Source organism: Mus musculus, chromosome 7, assembly GCF_000001635.26.
Source record: "Mus musculus strain C57BL/6J chromosome 7, GRCm38.p6 C57BL/6J".
Classification (NCBI taxonomy): Eukaryota; Metazoa; Chordata; class Mammalia; order Rodentia; family Muridae; genus Mus; species Mus musculus.
Window position 1 is genome coordinate 4,042,115 of NC_000073.6, and position 19,811 is coordinate 4,061,925.

Consider the following 19,811-nt stretch of genomic DNA (forward strand, 5'->3'; position numbering starts at 1 on the left):
GGAACTTTGCCCCTTCTTAGAATTGGGAACAAAATACCCATGGAAGGAGTTACAGAGACAAAGTTTGGAGCTGTGACGAAAGGATGGACCATCTAGAGACTGCCATATCCGGGGTCCCATCCCATAATCAGCTTCCAAACGCTGACACCATTGCATACACTAACCAGATTTTGCTGAAAGGACCCAGATATATCTGTTTCTTGTGAGACTATGCTGGGGCCTAGCAAACACAGAAGTGGATGATCACAGTCAGCTATTGGATGGATCACAGGACCCCCAATGGAGGAGCTAGAGAAAGTATCCAAGGAGCTAAAGCGATCTGCAATCCTATAGGTGGAACAACATTATGAACCAACCAGTACCCCAGAGCTCTTGACTCTAGCTGCATATGTATCAAAAGATGGCCTAGTCGACCATCAATGGAAAGAGAGGCCCATTGGACTTGCAAACTTTATATGCCCCAGTACAGGGGAACGCCAGGACCAAAAAGTGGGAGTGGGGGGAGGGGGTAAGGGAGTGGGGGGGGGAGGGTATGGGGGACTTTTGGGATAGCATTGGAAATGTAAATGAGGAAAATACCTAATAAAAATATTTTAAAAATAAAAAGAATAATAGGAATAGAAGAGAAGGAAGATTCCCAGCTTAAATGACCTGAAAATGTCTTCAATAAAATCATAGAAGTAAACTTCCCCAACTTAAAGAAAGAGATGACCATAAAAGTACAGGAAGCCTATAGAACACCAAATAGATTGGACCAGAAAAGAAAATCCTTTTGTGACATAATAATCAAAACACTAAATGCACAGAACAAAGAAAGAGTATTGACAGCTGCAAGGAAAAAAGACCAGGTAATATATGAAGGTAGACCTATCAGAATTACACCAGACTTCTCAACAGAGTATGAAAGCCAGAAGAGCATGGTCAGAGGTCATGCAGACTCTAAGAGAACACAAATGCCATTCCAGGCTAATATACCCAGCAAACTTCTCAATCAGCATAAATGGAGAAACCAAAAGAGTCAAGGACAAAACCAAATTCAAAATGTATATATATACCAATCCAGCCCTACAGATGATCCTAGAAGGAAAACTCCAATATAAGGAACGTACATGCACCAAAGAAAGGACACGATATTACGCATCTCACAACAAAGCCAAAAGAGAGAACCACAAGGACATAAAGCCACCTACAAAAACAAACATATCAGGAACCAACGATCATCTCGCTTCAATCTCTTTCAATATTAATGGACTCAACTCATCTATAAAAAGACATATGATAACAGATTAGATATGCAAACAAGATCCAGCATTTTGCTGCATACAAGAAATACACCTCAATAATAAAGACAGAAAGTATCTCAGAGTAAAAGGATGGAAAAGGGTTTTCTGAGCAAATGGCCCCAGGAAACAAGCAGGAGTTGCCATAAAATAGACTTTCAGCAAAAAGTAATCAGGTGTGATGACAGACACTTCATATTTATCAAGGGGAAAATCCACCAAGAGAAAGTCTCAGTTCTGAACATCTATGCCCCAAATGCAAGGGTACCCAAATTCTTAAAAGAAACTTTTTTAAAGTTCAAAACACACAATGAACCTCACACAATAAGAGTGGGAGACCTCAACACCCCACTCTTAACAATGGACAGGTCATTGAAACAGAAATGAAACAGAAACACAGTAAAACTAAAAGAGGTTATGAACCAAATGGATTTAACAGAAATCTACAGAACATTTTACCCTAAAACAAAAGAATACACCTTCTTTTCAGCACCTCATGGTACGTTCTCCAAAACTGACCATATAATTGGTCACAAAACAAGCCTCAACAGATACCAAAATATTGAAATTATCCCATGCATTCTATCAGATGAACATGGCCTGAGGCTGGTCTTTAATAACAGCAAAAACTACAGAAATCCCACATACATGTGGAAACTGAACAACTCTTTACTCAATGGTAATGTGTTCAGGGAAGAAATAATGAAATTAAAGACTTCCTGGAATTTAATGAAAATGTTGACACATCATACCCAAACTTATGGGACACAACGAAAACAATGCTAAGAGGAAAGTTCATAGCATTAAGTGCCCGGTAAAGAAACTGTAGAGTTATTATACTAACAACTTAACAGCACACCTGAGAGCTCTAGAACAAAAAGAAGCAAAATCACCCAAGAGGAGTACTAGGCAGGAAACAGTCAAACTCAGGGCAGAAATAAACCAAATAAAAACAAAGAAAACAATACAAAGAATCAACGAAACTAGAAGCTGGTTCTTTAAGAGAATCAACAAGATAGATTAAAACCTTAGCCAAATTAATTAAAGGGTGGAGAGGCAGTATCCAAATAAACAAAATCAGAAATGAAAAGGGAGATATAACAACAGAAACAGAGGAAATTCAAAAAATAATCAGATCCTATTGTTAAAAGCCTAAACTCAACAAAAGCGGGTGGGTAGGGGAGTGTGGGGGGGAGGATATGGGGGACTTTTGGGATAGCATTGGAAATGTAAATGAAGAAAATACCTAATAAATAAAAAAAATATTTTAATATAAAAAAACATACCAAAGTTAAATCAGAAGCAGTTAAACTATCTAAGCAGGACCATATTGCACAAGAAAATAGAAGTCAATAAAAACCTACCAACCAAAAAAAAGTCCATGACCAGATGGGTTTAATGCAGAATTCAACCAGACCTCCAAAGAAGACCTGATACCATTTTTTTCACACTCTTCTGTAAAATAGAAAGAGAAGGAACACTACCTAATTCTTTCTATGAAGCCACAATTACTCTGATACCTAAACCACACAAAGATCCAACCAAAAAAAGAGAACTTCAGACAAGTCTCGCTTATCAATGCAAAAATACTCAATAAAATTCTTGCAAACTGAATCCAAGAACACATCAAAATTATCATTCACCCCAATCAAGTAGGCTTCATCCCAGGGAAGCAAGCTTGGTTTAATATATGAAAATCCATTAACATAATCCACTATATAAACAAACTCAAAGAAAAAAAATCACATGATCATCTCCTTAGATGCAGAAAAAAAGCATTTGACAAAATACAACACTACTTCATGTTAAAAGTATTGGAGAGATCAGGAATTCAAGGGCCATACCTAAATATAATAAAAGCAATTTACTGCAAACCAACAGCCAATATCAAATTAAATGGAGACATACTTGAAGCAGTACCACTGAAATCAAGAACAAGACAAGGGTGCCCTCTCTCCATATCTATTCAATATAGTACGCGAAATGCTAGCTAGAACAATGAGACAACAAAAAGAGATGAGGAGATACAAATTAGCAAAGAAGAAATAGAGGTATCAGTACTTGCAGATGATATGATATATACATAAGAGACCCCAAAAATTCTACCAGAGAATTCTCCGGCTGATGCACAACTTCAGTAATATGGTCAGATATAAAATTAATTCAAATAAATCAGTAGTCTTCCTTTATAAAAATGATAAGCAGGCTCTGACCCCAGGACCAGAAGAGAACGCCATATTGTATCCCGGGTCCCTCAGAGACCAGTCTGTGCATGAGAGCGTGCAGGCTGCAGAAGCAACATAGCTTCTTGGATAGGGTCATTTTGGGCTTTAATCTTCAGCCAGGAGGCAGAGCTGAGACCCAGACCTCTGCGCAATTTCCCCACCACAGGAGAGCTTGCCTGCAGAGAGTGCTCTGACCTCTGAAACTCAGAAGAGAGTTGGACTCCCAGGAGTGCTGACAGAGGTTAACAGAATCACAGGAGGAACAAGCTCCAGCCAGAGACAGCTATAACAACGAACACCAGAGATTACCAGGTTGCAAAAGGCAAACGTAAGAATTTTACTAACAGTAACCAAGACCACTCCACATCATCAGAACACAGCACTCCCACCAAAGCAAGTCCTGGATACCCCAAAACACCTGAAAGCAAGATTCAGATTAAATATATCTCATGATGGTGGATTTTAAGAAGCAAATTAATAACTCACTTAAAGAAATACAGGAGAACACAGATGAACAAGTGAAAGCCCTCAAAGAGGAAGCACAAAATCCCTTAAAGAATTACAGGAAAATACTGCTAGACAGGTAGAAGACCTTAAAGAGAAAACACAAAGTCCCTTAAAGAATTACAGGAAAAGACAACAAAACAGGTGATGAAATTGAACAAAACCATCCAAGATCTAAAAATGGAAGTAGAAACAATAAAGAAACTCAAAGGGAGACAACTCTGGAGATAGAAATCCTAGGAAAGAAATCAGGAACCATCAGCAACAGAAAACAAGAGATGGAAGAGAGAATCTCAGGTGCAGAAGATTCCATAGAGAGCATGGACACAACAATCAAAGAAAATGCAAATTGCAAAAAGATCCTAACTCAAAACATTCAGGAAATCTGTGACACAATGAGAAGACCAAACCTACAGATAATAGGAGTAGATGAGAATAAAGATTTTCAACTTAAAGGGCCAGTAAATATCTTCAAAAAAATTATAGAAGAAAGCTTCCCGAAACTAAAGAAAGAGATGACCATGAACATACAAGAAGCCTACAGAACTCCAAATAGACTGGACCAGAAAAGAAATTCCTCCCGACACATAATAATCAGAACAACAAATGCACTAAATAAAGATAGAATATTAAAATCAGTAAGGGAAAAAGGTCAAGTAACATATAAAGGCAGACCTATTAGAATTACACCAGACATCTCACCAAACACTATGAAAGCCAGAAGATTCTGGACAGATGTTATACAGACCCTAAGAGAACATAAATGCCAGCCCAGGCTACTATACCCAGCAAAACTCTCAATTAGCATACATGGAGAAACCAAAGTATTCCAATGACAAAGCCAAATTCACACAATATCTTTCCACAAATCCAGCCCTTCAAAGAATAATGAAGGGAAAACTCCAACACAAGGATAGAAATTACACCATAGAAAAAGCAAGAAAGTAAACTTTCAACAAAACCTAAAAGAAGACAGCCACAAGAACAAAATCCCAACTCTAACAACAAAAATAACAGGAAACAACAATTACTTTTCCTTAATATCAATGGACTCAATTCCCCAATAAAAAGATAGACTAACAGAATGGCTACAGAAACAGGACCCAACATTTTGCTACTTACAGAAAACCAATCTCAGGGGAAAAGACAGACACTACTTCAGAGTAAAAGGCGGTAAAACAATTTTCCAAGCAAATGGTCTGAAGAAACAAGCTGGAGTACCAATTCTAATATCGAATAAAATTGACTTCCAACCCAAAGTTATCAAAAAAGACAAGGATGGGCACTTCATACTCATCAATGGTAAAATCTTCCAATATGAACTCTCAATTCTGAATATTTATACTCCAAATGCAAAGGCATCCACATTCATTAAAGAAACGATAGTAAAGCTCAAAGCACACATTGCACCTCACACAAAAATAGTGGGAGAATTCAACACACCACTATCATCAATGGACAGATCATAGAAACAGAAACTAAACAGAGACACATTGAAACTAACAGAAGTTATGAAACAAATGGATTTAACAGAAATCTACAGAACATTTTATCCTAAAACAAAAGGATATACCTTCTTCTCAGCACCTCATGGTACCTTCTTCAAAACTGACCATATAATTGGTCACAAAACAGGCCTCAACATATACAAAAATATTGAAATTATCCCATGCATCCTATCAGATCACCAGGGCCTGAGTCTGATCTTCAATAACAACATAAATGATAGAAAGCAAACATTCACATGGAAACTGAACAACACTCTACTCAATGATACCTTCGACAAGGATGAAGTAAAGAAAGAAATTAAAGACTTTTTAGAGTTTAATGAAAATGAAGCCATAACATACCCAAACTTATGGGACACAATGAAGGCAGTCCTAAGAGGAAAACTCATAGCTCTGAGTGCCACCAAAAAGAAACTAGAAAGAGCATACACTAGCAGCTTGACAGCACACCTAAAAGCTCTAGAACAAAAGGAAGTAAATTCACCCAAAAGGAGTAAAGAGCAGAAATAATCAAACTCAGGGATGAAATCAACCAAGTAGAAACAAAAAGAACTATTCAAAGAATCAACTAAACCAAGAGCTGGTTACTTGAGAAAATCAACAAGATAGATAAACCCCTAGCCAGACTAACTAGAGGACATAGGGACAGTATCCTAATTAACAAATTCAGAAATGAAAAGGGAGATATAACAAAAGAATCTGAGGAAATCCAAAAAATCATCAGATCCTATTATAAAAGCCTATACTCAACAAAACTGGAAAAACTGGATGAAATGGACAATTTTCTATATAGATACCAGGTACCAAGGTTAAATTCAGATCAGATTAATGATCTAAACAGTCCCATATTCTGTAAAGAAATAGAAGCAGTCATTAATATTCTTCCAACCAATAAAATTCCAGGACCAGATAGGTTTAGTGCAGAGTTCTACCTTCAAAGAAGACCTAATTCCAACTCTCCTCAAACTATTCCACAAAATAGAAAAAGAAGGTACTCTATCCAATTCATTGTATGAAGCCACAATTACTCTGATACCTAAACCACATAAAGACTCAACAAAGAAAGAGAATTTTAGATCAATTTCCCTTATGAATATTGATGCAAAAATACTCCATAAAATCCTCACTAATCCAAGAACACATTAAAATGATCATAGATCATGATCAAGTAGGCTTCATTCCAGGGATGCAGGGAATGTTTAATATATGGAAATCCATCAACGTAATCCACTATACAAACAAACTAAAAGACAAAATTCACATGATCATCTTGTTAGATGCTGAGAAAGCATTTGACAAAATCCAACACCCATTCATGATAAAAGTCTTGGAAAGATCAGGAATTCAAGGCTCATACCTAAACATAATAAAAGCAATCTACAGCAAACCAATAGCCAACATCAAACTAAATGGAGAGAAATTTGAAGCAATCCCACTAAAATCAGGGACTAGACAAGGCTGCCCACTTTCTCCCTACCTATTCAGTATAGTACTTGAAGTCTTAGCCAGAGCAATTTAAAAAAAAAGAGAGAGAGAGATCAAGGAGATACAAATTGGAAAGTAAGAAGTCAAAATATCACTTTTTGCAAATGATATGATAGTATATATAAGTGACCCCAAAAATTCCAACAGAGAACTCCTAAACCTGATACACAGCTTCAGTGTAGTAGCCGGATATAAAATTAATTCAAACAAATCAATGGCCTCTCTCTACACAAAGGATAAACAGGATAAGAAAGAAATTAGGGAAACAACACCCTTCACAAGTCACAAATAAAATAAAATAAAATAAAATAAAATAAAATAAAATAAAATAAAATAAATATGTTGGTGTGACTCTAACTAGGGCAGTGAAAGATCTGTATGATAAGAACTTCAAGACTCTGAAGAAAGAAATTGAAGATGATCTCAGAAGATGGAAATATCTCCCATGCTCATGCATTGGCAGGATTAATATAGGAAAAATGGCTCTGAAAGCAATCTACAGATTCAATTTAATCTCCATCAAAATTCCAACTAAATTCTTCACAGAGTTAGAGAGGTCAATTTGCAAATTCTTCTGGAATAACAAAAAACCTAGGATAGCAAAAACTGTTCTCAACAATAAAAGAACCTCTGGGGGTATCACCATGCCTGACCTTAAACTGGACTACAGAGCAATTGTGATTAAAAACTGCATGGTACTGGTAGAGCAACAGACAGGTAGATCAATGGAACAGAATTGAAGACCCAGAAATGAACCCACACACCTATGGTCACTTGATCTTTGAGAAGGGAGCTAAAACCATCCAGTGAAAAAAAGATAGCATTTTCAACAAATGGTGCTGGCACAATTGGCAGTTATCATGTAAAAGAATGTGAATTGATCCATTCTTATCTCCTTGTACAAAGCTCAAGTCTAAGTGGATCAAGGAACTCCACATAAAACCAGAGACACTGAAACTCATAAAGGAAAAAGTGGGGAAAAGCCTTGAAGATATGGGCACAGGGGGAAATTCCTGAACAGAACAGCAATGGCTTGTGCTGTAAGATCGAGAATTGACAAATGGGACCTCATAAAATTGCAAAGCTTCTGTAAGGCAAAAGACCCTGTCAATAAGACAAAGAGGCCACCAACAGATTGGGAAAGGATCTTTACCAATCTTAAATCAGATAGGGGACTAATATCCAATATATATAAAGAACTCAAGTAGATGGACTCCTGAAAATTAAATAACCCTATTAAAAATGGGGTACAGAGCTAAACAAAGAATTCTCAACTGAGCAATACGAAATGGCTAAGAAGCACCTGAAAAAATGTTCAGCATCTTTAATCATCAGGGAAATGCAAATCAAAACAACCCTGAGATTCCATCTCACACCAGTCAGAATAGCTAAGATCAAAAATATAGATGACAGCAGATGCTGGCGAGGATGTGGAGAAAGAGGGACACTCCTCTGTTGCTGGTGGGATTGCAAGCTTGTACAACCACTCTGGAAATCAGTCTGGCGGTTCCTCAGAAAATTGGACATAGTAGTACTGGAAGATCTAGCAATTCCTCTCCTGGCATAAACCCAGAATATGTTCCAAATTGTAATAAGGACACATGCTCCACTATGTTCATAGCAGCCTTATTTATAATAGCCAGAAGTTGCAAAGATCCCAGATGTCCCTCAACAGAGGAATGGGTAGAGAACATGTGATACATTTACACAATGGAGTACTACTCAGCAATTAAAAACAATGAATTTATGAAATTCTTAGGCAAATGGATGGATCTGGAGGATATCATCCTGAGTGAGGTAACCCAATCTCAAAAGAACACACATGATATGCACTCACTGATAAGTGGATATTAGCCCAGAATCTTAGAATACCCAATATACCAGGACTCAAAGGGAATGAGGGCTGGGGCTGCCATCCCACAGTCAAATCTTTGACCCATAATTGTTTCTGTCTGAAAGAACTGCAGGGATGGAAATGGAAAGGAGCATGAGGAAAAGAAGGGGGGTTGCATTGAATCTGTAGTTGTAAAACACATGAAACTCAAGAAGAAGGAAGACCAAAGTATAAATACTTCATTCCTTCTTAGAATGGGGAACAAAATACCCATGGAAGGAGTTACAGTGACAAAGTTCGCAGCTGAGACGGAAGGAAGAACCATCCATCGACTGCCCCCCCCCCAGGGATCCATCCCATATACAACCACCAAACCCAGACACTATTGCATATGCCAGAAAGATTTTTCTGACAGGACCCTGATATAGCTGTCTCTTCTGAGGCTATGCCTGTGCCAGGCAAATACAAAAGTGGATCCTCACAGTCATCTATTGGATGGAACACAGGGCCCCTAATGAAGGAGCTAGAGAAAGTACCCAAGGAGCTAAAGGGGTCTGCAACCCTATAGGAGGAACAACAATATGAACTAACCAGTATCGCCCCCCCCCCCCACCCCCAGAGCTTTGTTTCTAGTTGCACATGTAGCAGAGGATGGCCTAGTTGGCCATCAATGGGAAGAGAGGCCCTCAATCTTGCGAAGATCATATGCCCCAGTACAGGGGAACACCAGGGCCAAAAAGTGGGTGGGTTGAGGAGCAGGCTCGGAGGAGGATATAGGGGACTTTTGGGATAGCATTTGAAATGTAAGTGAAGAAAATATCTAATAAAAAAATGATAAACAGGCTGAGAAAGAAATTAGGGAAACAACTTTCTTTACAATAGCCACAAATAATATAAGGTATCTTGTGGTAACTCTAACCAAACAAGAGAAAGACATGTATGACAATAACTTCAAGTCTCTCCAGAAAGAAATTGAAGATCTCAGAAAATGTAGAGATGTCCCATACTCATGGATTGGCAGAATTAACAAAGTAAAAATGTCCATCCTACTAAAGGCAATCTACAGATTCGATGCCACCCCCCTTCTTTTCCTCATGCTCCTTTCCATTTCCATCCCTGCAGTTCTTTCAGACAGAAACAATTATGGGTCAAAGATTTGACTGTGGGATGGCAGCCCCAGCCTTCATTCCCTTTGAGTCCTGAGAGTCTCTCATCTTCCTGGTCTCTGGTGCATTCTGGAAGGTCCACCCCCAACCTCCTACCTCCTGAGGTTGCCTATTTCAAGTCTTTATTTTGCAAGTGAAGTGTAAGTATTTTCTGTTGAAAAATTTTTAAATGTCTTAAGAGCATTAGCACATGGAAAAAACCAGATTTTAAAAATTAAAAATGTGAAACTGCAAAAAAGTGGATATTAGCCAAATAAGTACAGAATACCCAGAATATAATCCATAGAACTCAAAGAGGTTAACAAGCCTAAGAGCCCAAGTGAGGATGACTTAATCCCACTTGGGAGGGTGAAGGGTGCAATAATAGGAGGGACGAGGGAGAGAGAGAGACCTGGATGGGAAAGGGGACAGGAAGGGGAAAAGGGGAACATGATCAGGCACTGGGTGGGGGTAAGAGGATTGAAGCCCTGAGGGCCAGCAGAAAGAATGGAAACAGGCAACTTCAGGAGGTAGGAAAACCTTCCAGAATGTACCAGAGACCTGGGAGGTGAGAGACTCTCAGAACTCAAAGGGAGGAACTGTAGATGAAATGCCCTGCAGTGAGTGGGGAGAGGGAACTTGCAGAGGCCACTTCCAGCAGAATGTTTGACTATGCCATCCCATAGTCGAACATTCATGAACCCACACCTCTTTACTCACTTGATCTTTGATAAAGTAGCCAAAACCATCCAGTGGAAAAAAAGACAACATTTTCAACAAATGGTTCTGGTTCAACTGGAGGTCTGCATGTAGAAGAATGCAAATTGACCCATTTTTATCTCCTTGTACAAAGTTCAAGTCCAACTGGATCAAGGACCTCCACATAAAAAAACAGATACAATTAATCTAGTAGAAGAGAAAGTGGAGAAGAATCTCAAACACTTTGGCACAAGGGCAAATTTCCTGAACAGAACTCAAGTGGCTTATGCTCTAAGATCAACAATTGACAAATAGGACCTCAAAAATTTTAAAGTTTCTGTAAGGCAAAGGACACTATCAATAGGACAAAATGGCAACCAACAGATTGGGAAAATATCTTTACCAACCCTACATCCAATAGAGGGCTAACATCCAAAATATACAAAGAACTCAAGAAGTTAGACTCTAAAGAACCAAATAAACCTATTAAAAGTGGGGTACAGAGCTAAAAAGAAAATTCTCAACTAAGGAATCTCAAATGGCCAAGAAGCACTTAAAGAAATGTTCAACATCCTTAGTCATCAGGGAAGAGCACATCAAAAGGCCCCTGAGATTCCACCTCACACCAGTCAGAATGACTAAGATCAAAAACTCAGTGACAGCAGATGTTGGTAAGGATGTGGAGAAAGAGGAACACTCTTCCACTGCTGGTGGGATTTCAAGCTGGTGCAGCCACTCTGGAAATCAGTCTGGTGTTTCCTCAGAAAACTGGAAATCATTTTACCTGAGGACCTAGATATAACCAGTCCTGGACATATACCCAAAAGATGTTCCAATGTATAACAAGGACACATGCTCCACTATGTTCCACGCAGCCTTATTTATAATAGCCAGAAGATGGAAACAATCCAGATGTCCCTCAACAGAGGAATGGATACGGAAAATGTGGTACATTTACACAATGGGTACTAGTCAACTATTAAAAACAATGACTTCATGAAATTTGCAGACAAATGAATGGAACTTGAAAATATCATCCTAAGTGACCCAGTCACAAAAGAATGCATATGGTATGTATTCACTAATAAGTGGATAATAGCAATAAATAAATAAATACCCAAAACCCGAAAGCAAAACAAAACAAAAAAACTCGTAATACTCATGACTCAATTCTATGAAACCCATAAGAAAGAAGACCACATCAAAGTGTGGATGCTACAGTCCTGCTCAGAACAGGGAAGAGAATAATCTTGGGAATTAAAGGGAGAGAAGGATCTGGGAGGGAGAGAGGAAAGGGGGGGGGGCCTGATTCAGATAAAGGAGATTGGGAAGAAGTACAGAGGGTCGGCAATTTGAAAGGAGGTGTATATCAGTGGGGGAGGGGCAACTGGGAGTAGCCACTAGAATGTCCTAGATGCCAGGGACCCAAATGATATTCAGGACTCAACAGGTAGGGTATTAATCAAAATACCCAACAAAGGAGAGAGAGAACCTATAGAGACCATATCCAGTGGATAGGCAGAGCCCCTGGTTGAGGAATGGGGCCACCCACCCACCTCAAAAATAATTATCCAGAATTCCTCCTGTCACAAGGAAATGCATGGACAAAGAATGGAGCAGAGACTGAAAGAAAGGCCATCCAGAGACAGCCCCACCTAGATATCCATCCCATCTGCAGACATCAAATCCAGACACTATTGTTGATGTCAAGAAGCATTTGCTGACAGGACCTGGTAAAGCTGCCCCCTAAGAGGCTCTACCAGAGCCTGACCAACACAGATGGGGATACATGCATCGGACTGAGCATGGGGATCCCAATGGAGAGGTTAGGGCAAGGACTGAAGGAGCTAAAGGGGTTTGCAACCCCATAGGAAAAACAATATCAATCAACCAGACCCTCAGTGCTCCCAGGGACTAAACCACTGACCAAAGAGTACACATGAGGGGGACACATGGCTCCAGCTGGATATGTAGCAGAGAATTGCCTTATTGGGCATCCCTGGGGGCGGGGGGGGGGGGAGCTCCTTGGTCCTATGGAGGCTCCCATCACAGGGGAATGCTAGGGCACTGAAGCAGGAGTGGGTAGGTGGGTAGGGGAGTATCCTCATAGAGGCAGGGGGAGAGGAGAGGGTGTTTGTGAAGGGGAAACTGGAAGGGGATCACATTTTAAATGTAAATAAAGAAAATAACAAATAAAAATCAAATTAAATTAAGTTTAAAAAGAAAAACAACAAACCTCTAACCCATAATTGTTCCTGTCTAAAAGAATTGAAGGGACAAAAAATGGAAAGGGGATCCAGCGACAGGCCCAATTTGGGATCCAACTCAAGGGGATGCCCCAAAGCCTGATACTTTTACTGAGTCTGTGGCATGCTCACAAAAAGGGCCCTACCATGACTGCCCTCCAAAAACTCAATAAGTAGCTGAAAAAGTCCCATGCAGATATTTACACCCAACCAATGGACAGAAGCTGCTGACCCCTATGGTTGAATTATGGAAAAGCTGGAAGAAGCTGAGGAGGAGGGTGACCCTGCAGGACAACTAGCAGTCTCAACTAACCTGGATCCCCAAGATCTCTCAGACATTGGGCCATCAACCACACAGCATACACCAGCTGATATGAGGCCCCCAACACATATACAGCAGAGGACTGCCCCATCTGGACTCAGAGAAGATGCACCTAACTCTCAAGAGATTGGAGTCCCAAGGAGAGGGGAGGTCTGGGGGTGGGGGTGGGGAGGTGGGGAAGTCCTCATGGAGACAGGGGTGGGGGAAGGAGGTATGGGATGTGAAACAGTCAGAGGGTGGACAGGGAGGGGGATAAAATCTGAACCATAAATAAAAGATTAAATAGATTTTTTTTAAAACATAGAATAATGTAAAGTGCACATCAAAACAGCATGCTTCATTTCATAAGTATATATCATTGCTATTTATCAGTTAAAACATTATAAGAAATCAAAGGAAGACAGGCAGAAAAAAGGAAAATAGATGAAGCTTACATAGTTGAGAGTGTTTATGATTACAGGAAATATTCAAGGGTCTCCTTCCAGGCATCCCAGGTGCACATGATCAGCTCCAAAGTTGCCCAGGGGTACAGAAGGAACCAAAGACATAACTCACCCTCCTGTGTGTTAATTTTCCATCCCAGGCACAGCACTGAAAGAAAAATTCCAGTGAGAAATACATTACCCACAGTTTGCTTAGAGATGAGAATCTAGGAAGGACTAAATGTAGGTAGGGATAATCCAACCTCCCATGATTACACAGCCATTTCTCCTCTGCTCCTCCACATTAATGTCAGAGTAGAATCCTCTGTCTTGTTTTGTAAGAACTCTAAATTAGTTTGGAGCTGAGACGAAAGGATGGACCATCCAAAGACTACCCCACCTGGGGATCCATCCCATAATCAGCCACCAAACACAGACACTATTGCACATGCCAGGAAGATTTTGCTGACAGAACACTGATATAGCTGTCTCCTGTGAGGTTTTGCCAGTACCTGGCAAATACAGAAGTGGATGCTCACAGTCAGCTATTGGATGGAACACAGGGCCCCCAATGGAGGAGCTAGAGAAAGCACCCAAGGAGCTGAAGGGCTCTGCAACCCTATAGGTGGAACAACAATATGAACTAACCAGTACCCCCAGAGCTCGTGTCTCTAGCTGCATATGTAGCAGAAGATGGCCTAGTAGGCCATCATTGGTAAGAGAGGCTCCTTGGTCTTGCAAACTTTATATGCCCCAGTACAGGGGAACGCCAGGGCCAAGAAGTGGGAGTGGGGAGCAGGGCGGTGAGGAGGGTATAGGGGACTTTCGGGATAGCATTTGAAATGTAAATGAAGAAAATATCTAATAAAAAATTGAAGAAAAAAAAGAACTCTAAATTATCCCCCAAAAAGCCACAGGTGGAGACATTCAAGTATTAATTGTGGCTACAACATGAGTTCAAAGTCAGTCTTAGCTTGTTAGTGCGACTTTGTCTCAAAACCTAAAGTAAAATATGGGCTGGGGGTGGGGTGGGGTGGGGTGGAGGATAGAGGTTCACAAGTCCCCACCCCTAGTTGAAGAGCCATTGATAGTTGATAGCTTCTGGAGAAGGGAGGGTCAGTTTTCTTGGAGGATATGGCCCTTGTTAGGTTGACCACGCTCCAGCAGATGGCCACACACCCTTGTGTAGATGAACAGCACAAATTATATTCATCGGATAATTTTTTAAAAGATGACACAGTATTGGGATAGAGAGAGAGTGGATATGGAGTTACAGGTAAGAATGGAGATGAATGTGATCAAAATGCACCTATGAAATTCTCAAAGCAAGTATTTTAAATATATCTAGTAACAATAATTTATTTGTCACAATGCACATAGATTGGTGTATCCCAACCCTCACCATAGCAGCTTCTATGGAAATTAACACAGAAACCCATAACTGGCCAAGGTGTAGACAAAAAGAGACTGCAGACTCTATACCTCCTCCTCACAAGACTTGGGGATCATTTAGGAAGAGTGGATGGAAAGAATGCTAGAGCCAGATGCAGTAGATGACTGCAGGGAATACAGTGTATTCTGAAGACAATTAGACCAAATACCAGAATTAGAAGGGAAGTTAGGCACACACTCCCTGCTTTAGCCTTAAAGCTTTGGGAATTGTTGACTGCTGAGAAAGAGAGAGCCAAATCTTAACGGCTCACAGCTCTAATCCCAGCACTTGGGAGGCAGGAGCAGGTGGATCTATGTATTTGAGTTCAGCCTGGTCTACAGAATGAGTTCCAGGACAACCAGGGCTACATAGTTGTAGTCTCCCCTCCCCCAGCCTGAAACCTGCTTGCTCAGGGGTGGAGCTTCCTGCTCATTCGTTCTGCCACGCCCACTGCTAGAACCTGCGGAGCCACACACGTGCACCTTTCTACTGGACCAGAGATTATTCGGCGGGAATCGGGTCCCCTCCCCCTTCCTTCATAACTAGTGTCGCAACAATAAAATTTGAGCCTTGATCAGAGTAACTGTCTTGGCTACATTTCTTTCTCTCGCCACCTAGCCCCTCTTCTCTTCCAGGTTTCCAAAATGCCTTTCCAGGCTAGAACCCAGGTTGTGGTCTGCTGGCCGGACACAACAATTGGCGAACCAACGCGGGACTGAGAAACGGCAAAGGATTTTTGGAAGAGACACTGCTGGTTCGGAGCTCCATAAAATAAAGGATAAAGGAAATTCATACCGGAGAAGGTATGGGCTAAGCTGAGACAGCGTTAAACCCGAGCGCTGGTTCACTTAGGTTCAGCAGTGAGAAGCTGGGTAACAGGCGGTAGGCCGTAGCTCTCTGAAGCTACATGAGGCGTGAGAAAAGAAAGGGTTTATTAAAAGGAATAGGCGGATTGCCCCAGTTAATAAAAAATGCATCATAAGGGAGGAAAATGTCCCAAAAAGCAGAGAGAAATTTCTCTCTGGGCCTTATAGCAGGAGTACTCTGTTCCCTTTTGTGTCTTGTCTAATGTCCGGTGCACCAATCTGTTCTCGTGTTCAATTCATGTATGTTCGTGTCCAGTCTGTATGAATGAATGTTCTATGTTTTATGTTGGATAATAAAGATGGTATAAAAAACTTTATCTGCAAAGCCGAGAGCTGCCACGTGTTTCAGCCAGGAATCAGACACATGGCGGGAGGGCCCTTGCTGGAAAAACTGTTCGTTTTAGGAAATAAGGGCGAGTGCACAGCCTCTTAATTTCGGAGTAAAAAAGCTAATAAATGGTTCATGATTAATGTGTTTGACAATGGTAAAGTGTTTTTTATTCTATGATTGTAGCTACAAAAATTAATATTCTCTGATTGGTCTAAATGTAACTGCTTCATTTGGTTCTTTTTTATTGAAAATGTGCTCTGCATGTCTTCACATTCAGCTCATAAGTTGTTGGTTAAGATTAATAATTGTTACATTGCTACAGATGGTTAGTGTTAAATTTGATAACTCAAGTTTAGAGTCCTTCCGACACGTGGCATAAAGCAGGCCAAGAGGCTGGGTCTCTAAAGATATTTCTAGTTTAGGTAATAATTAATGTGGTTCGTATCCTAAATAGTAAAATTTAAGATAAGATTTAAAGCAATGTCTTTTTATTAAAGCTTGCTTTAATAGGTATTCATAGGTATTAATTGACATCCAAACTTTGTAATATGATAGTTATGCTTCTAATATTGATTTTAAAGATAATAAATTGTTTTAAACTTGGGTTTTGCTTTCCCAAGGTTATAGGTATTATCCTAACCTTGCACAAAAAACTTAAAAATTATGGTTAAAACTGCTATTGTTCCATTGACTGCAGCTTGCAGTTTGATTTCAAATTTAAGATCTTTAATTCACCTGTATACTGTAATTAAGATAATTTCAAGAGTAATCATCTTATGAGAGCGTTCATACAGCTCACTTCATACAAACTGTGACAAAGTTATCTAGTTATGTTTGTCTTTGTGGATAGATTAGACAAACAGTTTGGCTATAGTTGCTGCCTGGCAGGAAATTGCAGTACGGGCAATTTTTTCACAACACTAAAGTTGTGAAGAACGTTTTAACTGTAAGTCATCTTAAGAAAGAGTATCAAAAATTAGAGGCGTAGACAGTTATATTGTTTCTCTAAAATCGGTCCTTATTACAAGAGGGCCAAGATGCTCAGATTAAAAAGTATTTTACGTTTGAGTCAATGCAGGGCTCTGGGCAGCCCCAGAGCGGCTCGTGGCTTTTCTTTTGTTTTGCAAACAGTGCCTGAGAAAGTTTTTCCCTGTGTTCAAGAAAATTTCTTTTTAACAGTGTTACAGATCTATTCAGATGTTTAAAATAATGCTTAAATTCAAAGAGTTTTGCTTCTAGTGAGCTGTAATCACTAGAAAATTTTGCCTCTAGGTATGGCTAATGTAACTTTACATTATGTAAGAAAAATTTTTATTGTTTCTGCTTCTATACAAGAAGCCAAGAGTTTTAATCTTTCAGTGTATATTGTTTCCTAAGTGAAAAGTATTTTATTAACTAATGCTTCTTGAAGTTTACCTTAAATCCTTGCTCTCACCCAAAAGATTCAGAGACAATATCCTTTTATTACTTAGGGTTTTAGTTTACTACAAAAGGTTTTACAAAAAATAAAGAAAGCTTTTATAATTGTCATTAATTGGTAATTAAAAATTGGTTGTGCCCAAAACAATTCTTTGGCCAAAAAAAAAAAAAAAAAAAACATTATTGTAAAGTCATTTTTCTCATCCTCCCAGCCGATCGTTGGCCCACGTGGGCCCAACTAGCTGCTGTGGGACAGAGTCTTAAGACCCACAGTTTCCCCTGTTTCAGCACAAATAATCTAGTTGTGTGCTGTAGATGTGTTTTAAAATGCTGAACAATCAAACCTTAATTTGTATATTAATAGTCAATGTCATATCTCTGAGCTCACAATTGCTTAAATTGTTCATCCCTCAGATACTATTAATTCTCAAATTACAATTGCTTATGCATATTTCTAGTTAATAAATAAATAAATTATGCACATGTGACTCTTAATAACTTTGCAAGCCTTCTATTTACAACTGCTCCTTAAGAAAATTGATTGAAAGTGCAATTAGTCACTGCCCCTTTACAGCCAAGTATTTAAAATGTTTTGTCAACTAGTTATCAATTCAAAAGTTTAGGTATTGTAAAATTTTAAAACTTTAACTTCTTAAAAGACAAAAAAGAGAGAAATTGTATCCCCGTGCATACTATTTAGTGCATTCCCATGCACACTATTTAAGTCTTACCTTTATTTTAAAAATGTAATATTTTAATGTCATAGAGTTTAATAAATGCTTTATAGTATCTTAAAGGGATCTACTTATTGGCGTATAGATTGATCCTAAAACAGCTACCTTATTAGAAAAGGGAAAAACAGGTTTTCTCCACAGAACGCTGCAAAAACATATTAATTCGTCAGATGAACACAGATTCTAAATCTTCTAAAGTATCACCTTGAGGACTAAAATTCCTCTTTTGCTTAAAAGTCAGCTTGAGGACTCAGGCTCCGAAAAGAGCTACTCTCTCAGCCAGCTCCCCGACAGGAGGCCAGAGACTAGCCTCAGCTTTACAATTTGCATTTGAATAAAGTACCTGGACTTCCCCCAAAAGAAGTTCTGCTTTCCTACTTTCTCACTGTCGAGATTTTGTCTTTCAAGCAGGTAAATCAACATTCTCGAGCCAGACCAGCAGATGTGCATCCCCGCCCCCCTAGAACACACAGGTGGCAGCTGTTATCTCCACTCTCAGGACATTCCAGCACGTGGCCTTCAGTCTGATTTAAAATTTAGGTTTACCAAGAGGGCTAGAAAAGTAGATATTTCTATATTAATAAAGATTGGTTTTTATTTTGATAAGACAGGCTTAGTCCCTTAGCTAACCTCTGGCTTTTCACCCTTGCTATTACTGCAAGGTGTCCTTAGCTCCTTAGGCTGTGGAAAAAACAGGGATGAGGAGGAACGACTTCCAGCTCCTATTTTAGCCACAAGTCGTGGTGTTACTAATGACATAATTCTTGCCTAGGTCTTGCTAAATCTGAGGTTGATAATTCTCCTCTAGGAGCTGCACAGTACTCAGAACTGTGCATACTGGTTTGTGATCGTACAAATTCAGTATGGGCATCGCTTGGTGCAGAGAGCACTGCAGGGGAAGGTCCAGCTTGACCATTTCTGAGTTTCCTGTGAGATAAACCCGGTTTGAAAGAGGTTGGTATCAAATTTTGGCTAAAAATCAAAAATATTTTTCGGCTCTGCCTCCCCTCCCCAAAAGATACCGAGAGCCACAGGTGTGGGTCTTAACAGCATCCACGGGATAAATCGGGTCAATGTCCACCCAAGCCAAGGTTAAAAGCCCACTCATCTACGGATGAGAAAATCATTTGATCACCTCAGTTAAGCGTTGCCTTATTTAACTTAATTAATAGTGGGGAGAGAGATTGGAGACCGTACTGTCTTCACTGCCTCCCACCCCAAAATAAAAAAGCCAATTGGCTTTGTACTACAGAGCCGGTCGAACCCCTTCTCCCTGTTTCCCACCTATCATCCAAAAATGTGAAGGAATATCAACTTAGTGTTATTCTTATTATAGTGTATTTCACATTTGTTCAGTCA

The 19,811-nt window shown here is 39.7% G+C and overlaps 1 protein-coding gene across 14 annotated transcripts in view; it reads right to left on the reverse strand.

Annotated features, from left to right (window-relative positions):
* Positions 1–19,811, reverse strand: part of Lair1 (leukocyte-associated Ig-like receptor 1) — a 66,495-nt gene that overhangs the window by 35,042 nt on the left and 11,642 nt on the right. For 7 of the 14 annotated variants that reach the window (NM_001302677.1, NM_178611.6, NM_001302675.1 and 4 more), the window contains one exon: positions 13,804–13,839. The exons of 1 other annotated variant lie outside the window; for it this stretch is intronic. In NM_001302677.1, coding sequence (NP_001289606.1) covers positions 13,804–13,839 — 36 coding nt within the window. Of the gene's footprint in view, positions 1–13,682; positions 13,840–19,811 lie in introns of all 14 variants that reach the window. 6 more of the 14 variants (NM_001302683.1, NM_001302682.1, NM_001302681.1 and 3 more) reach the window with 1 other exon arrangement.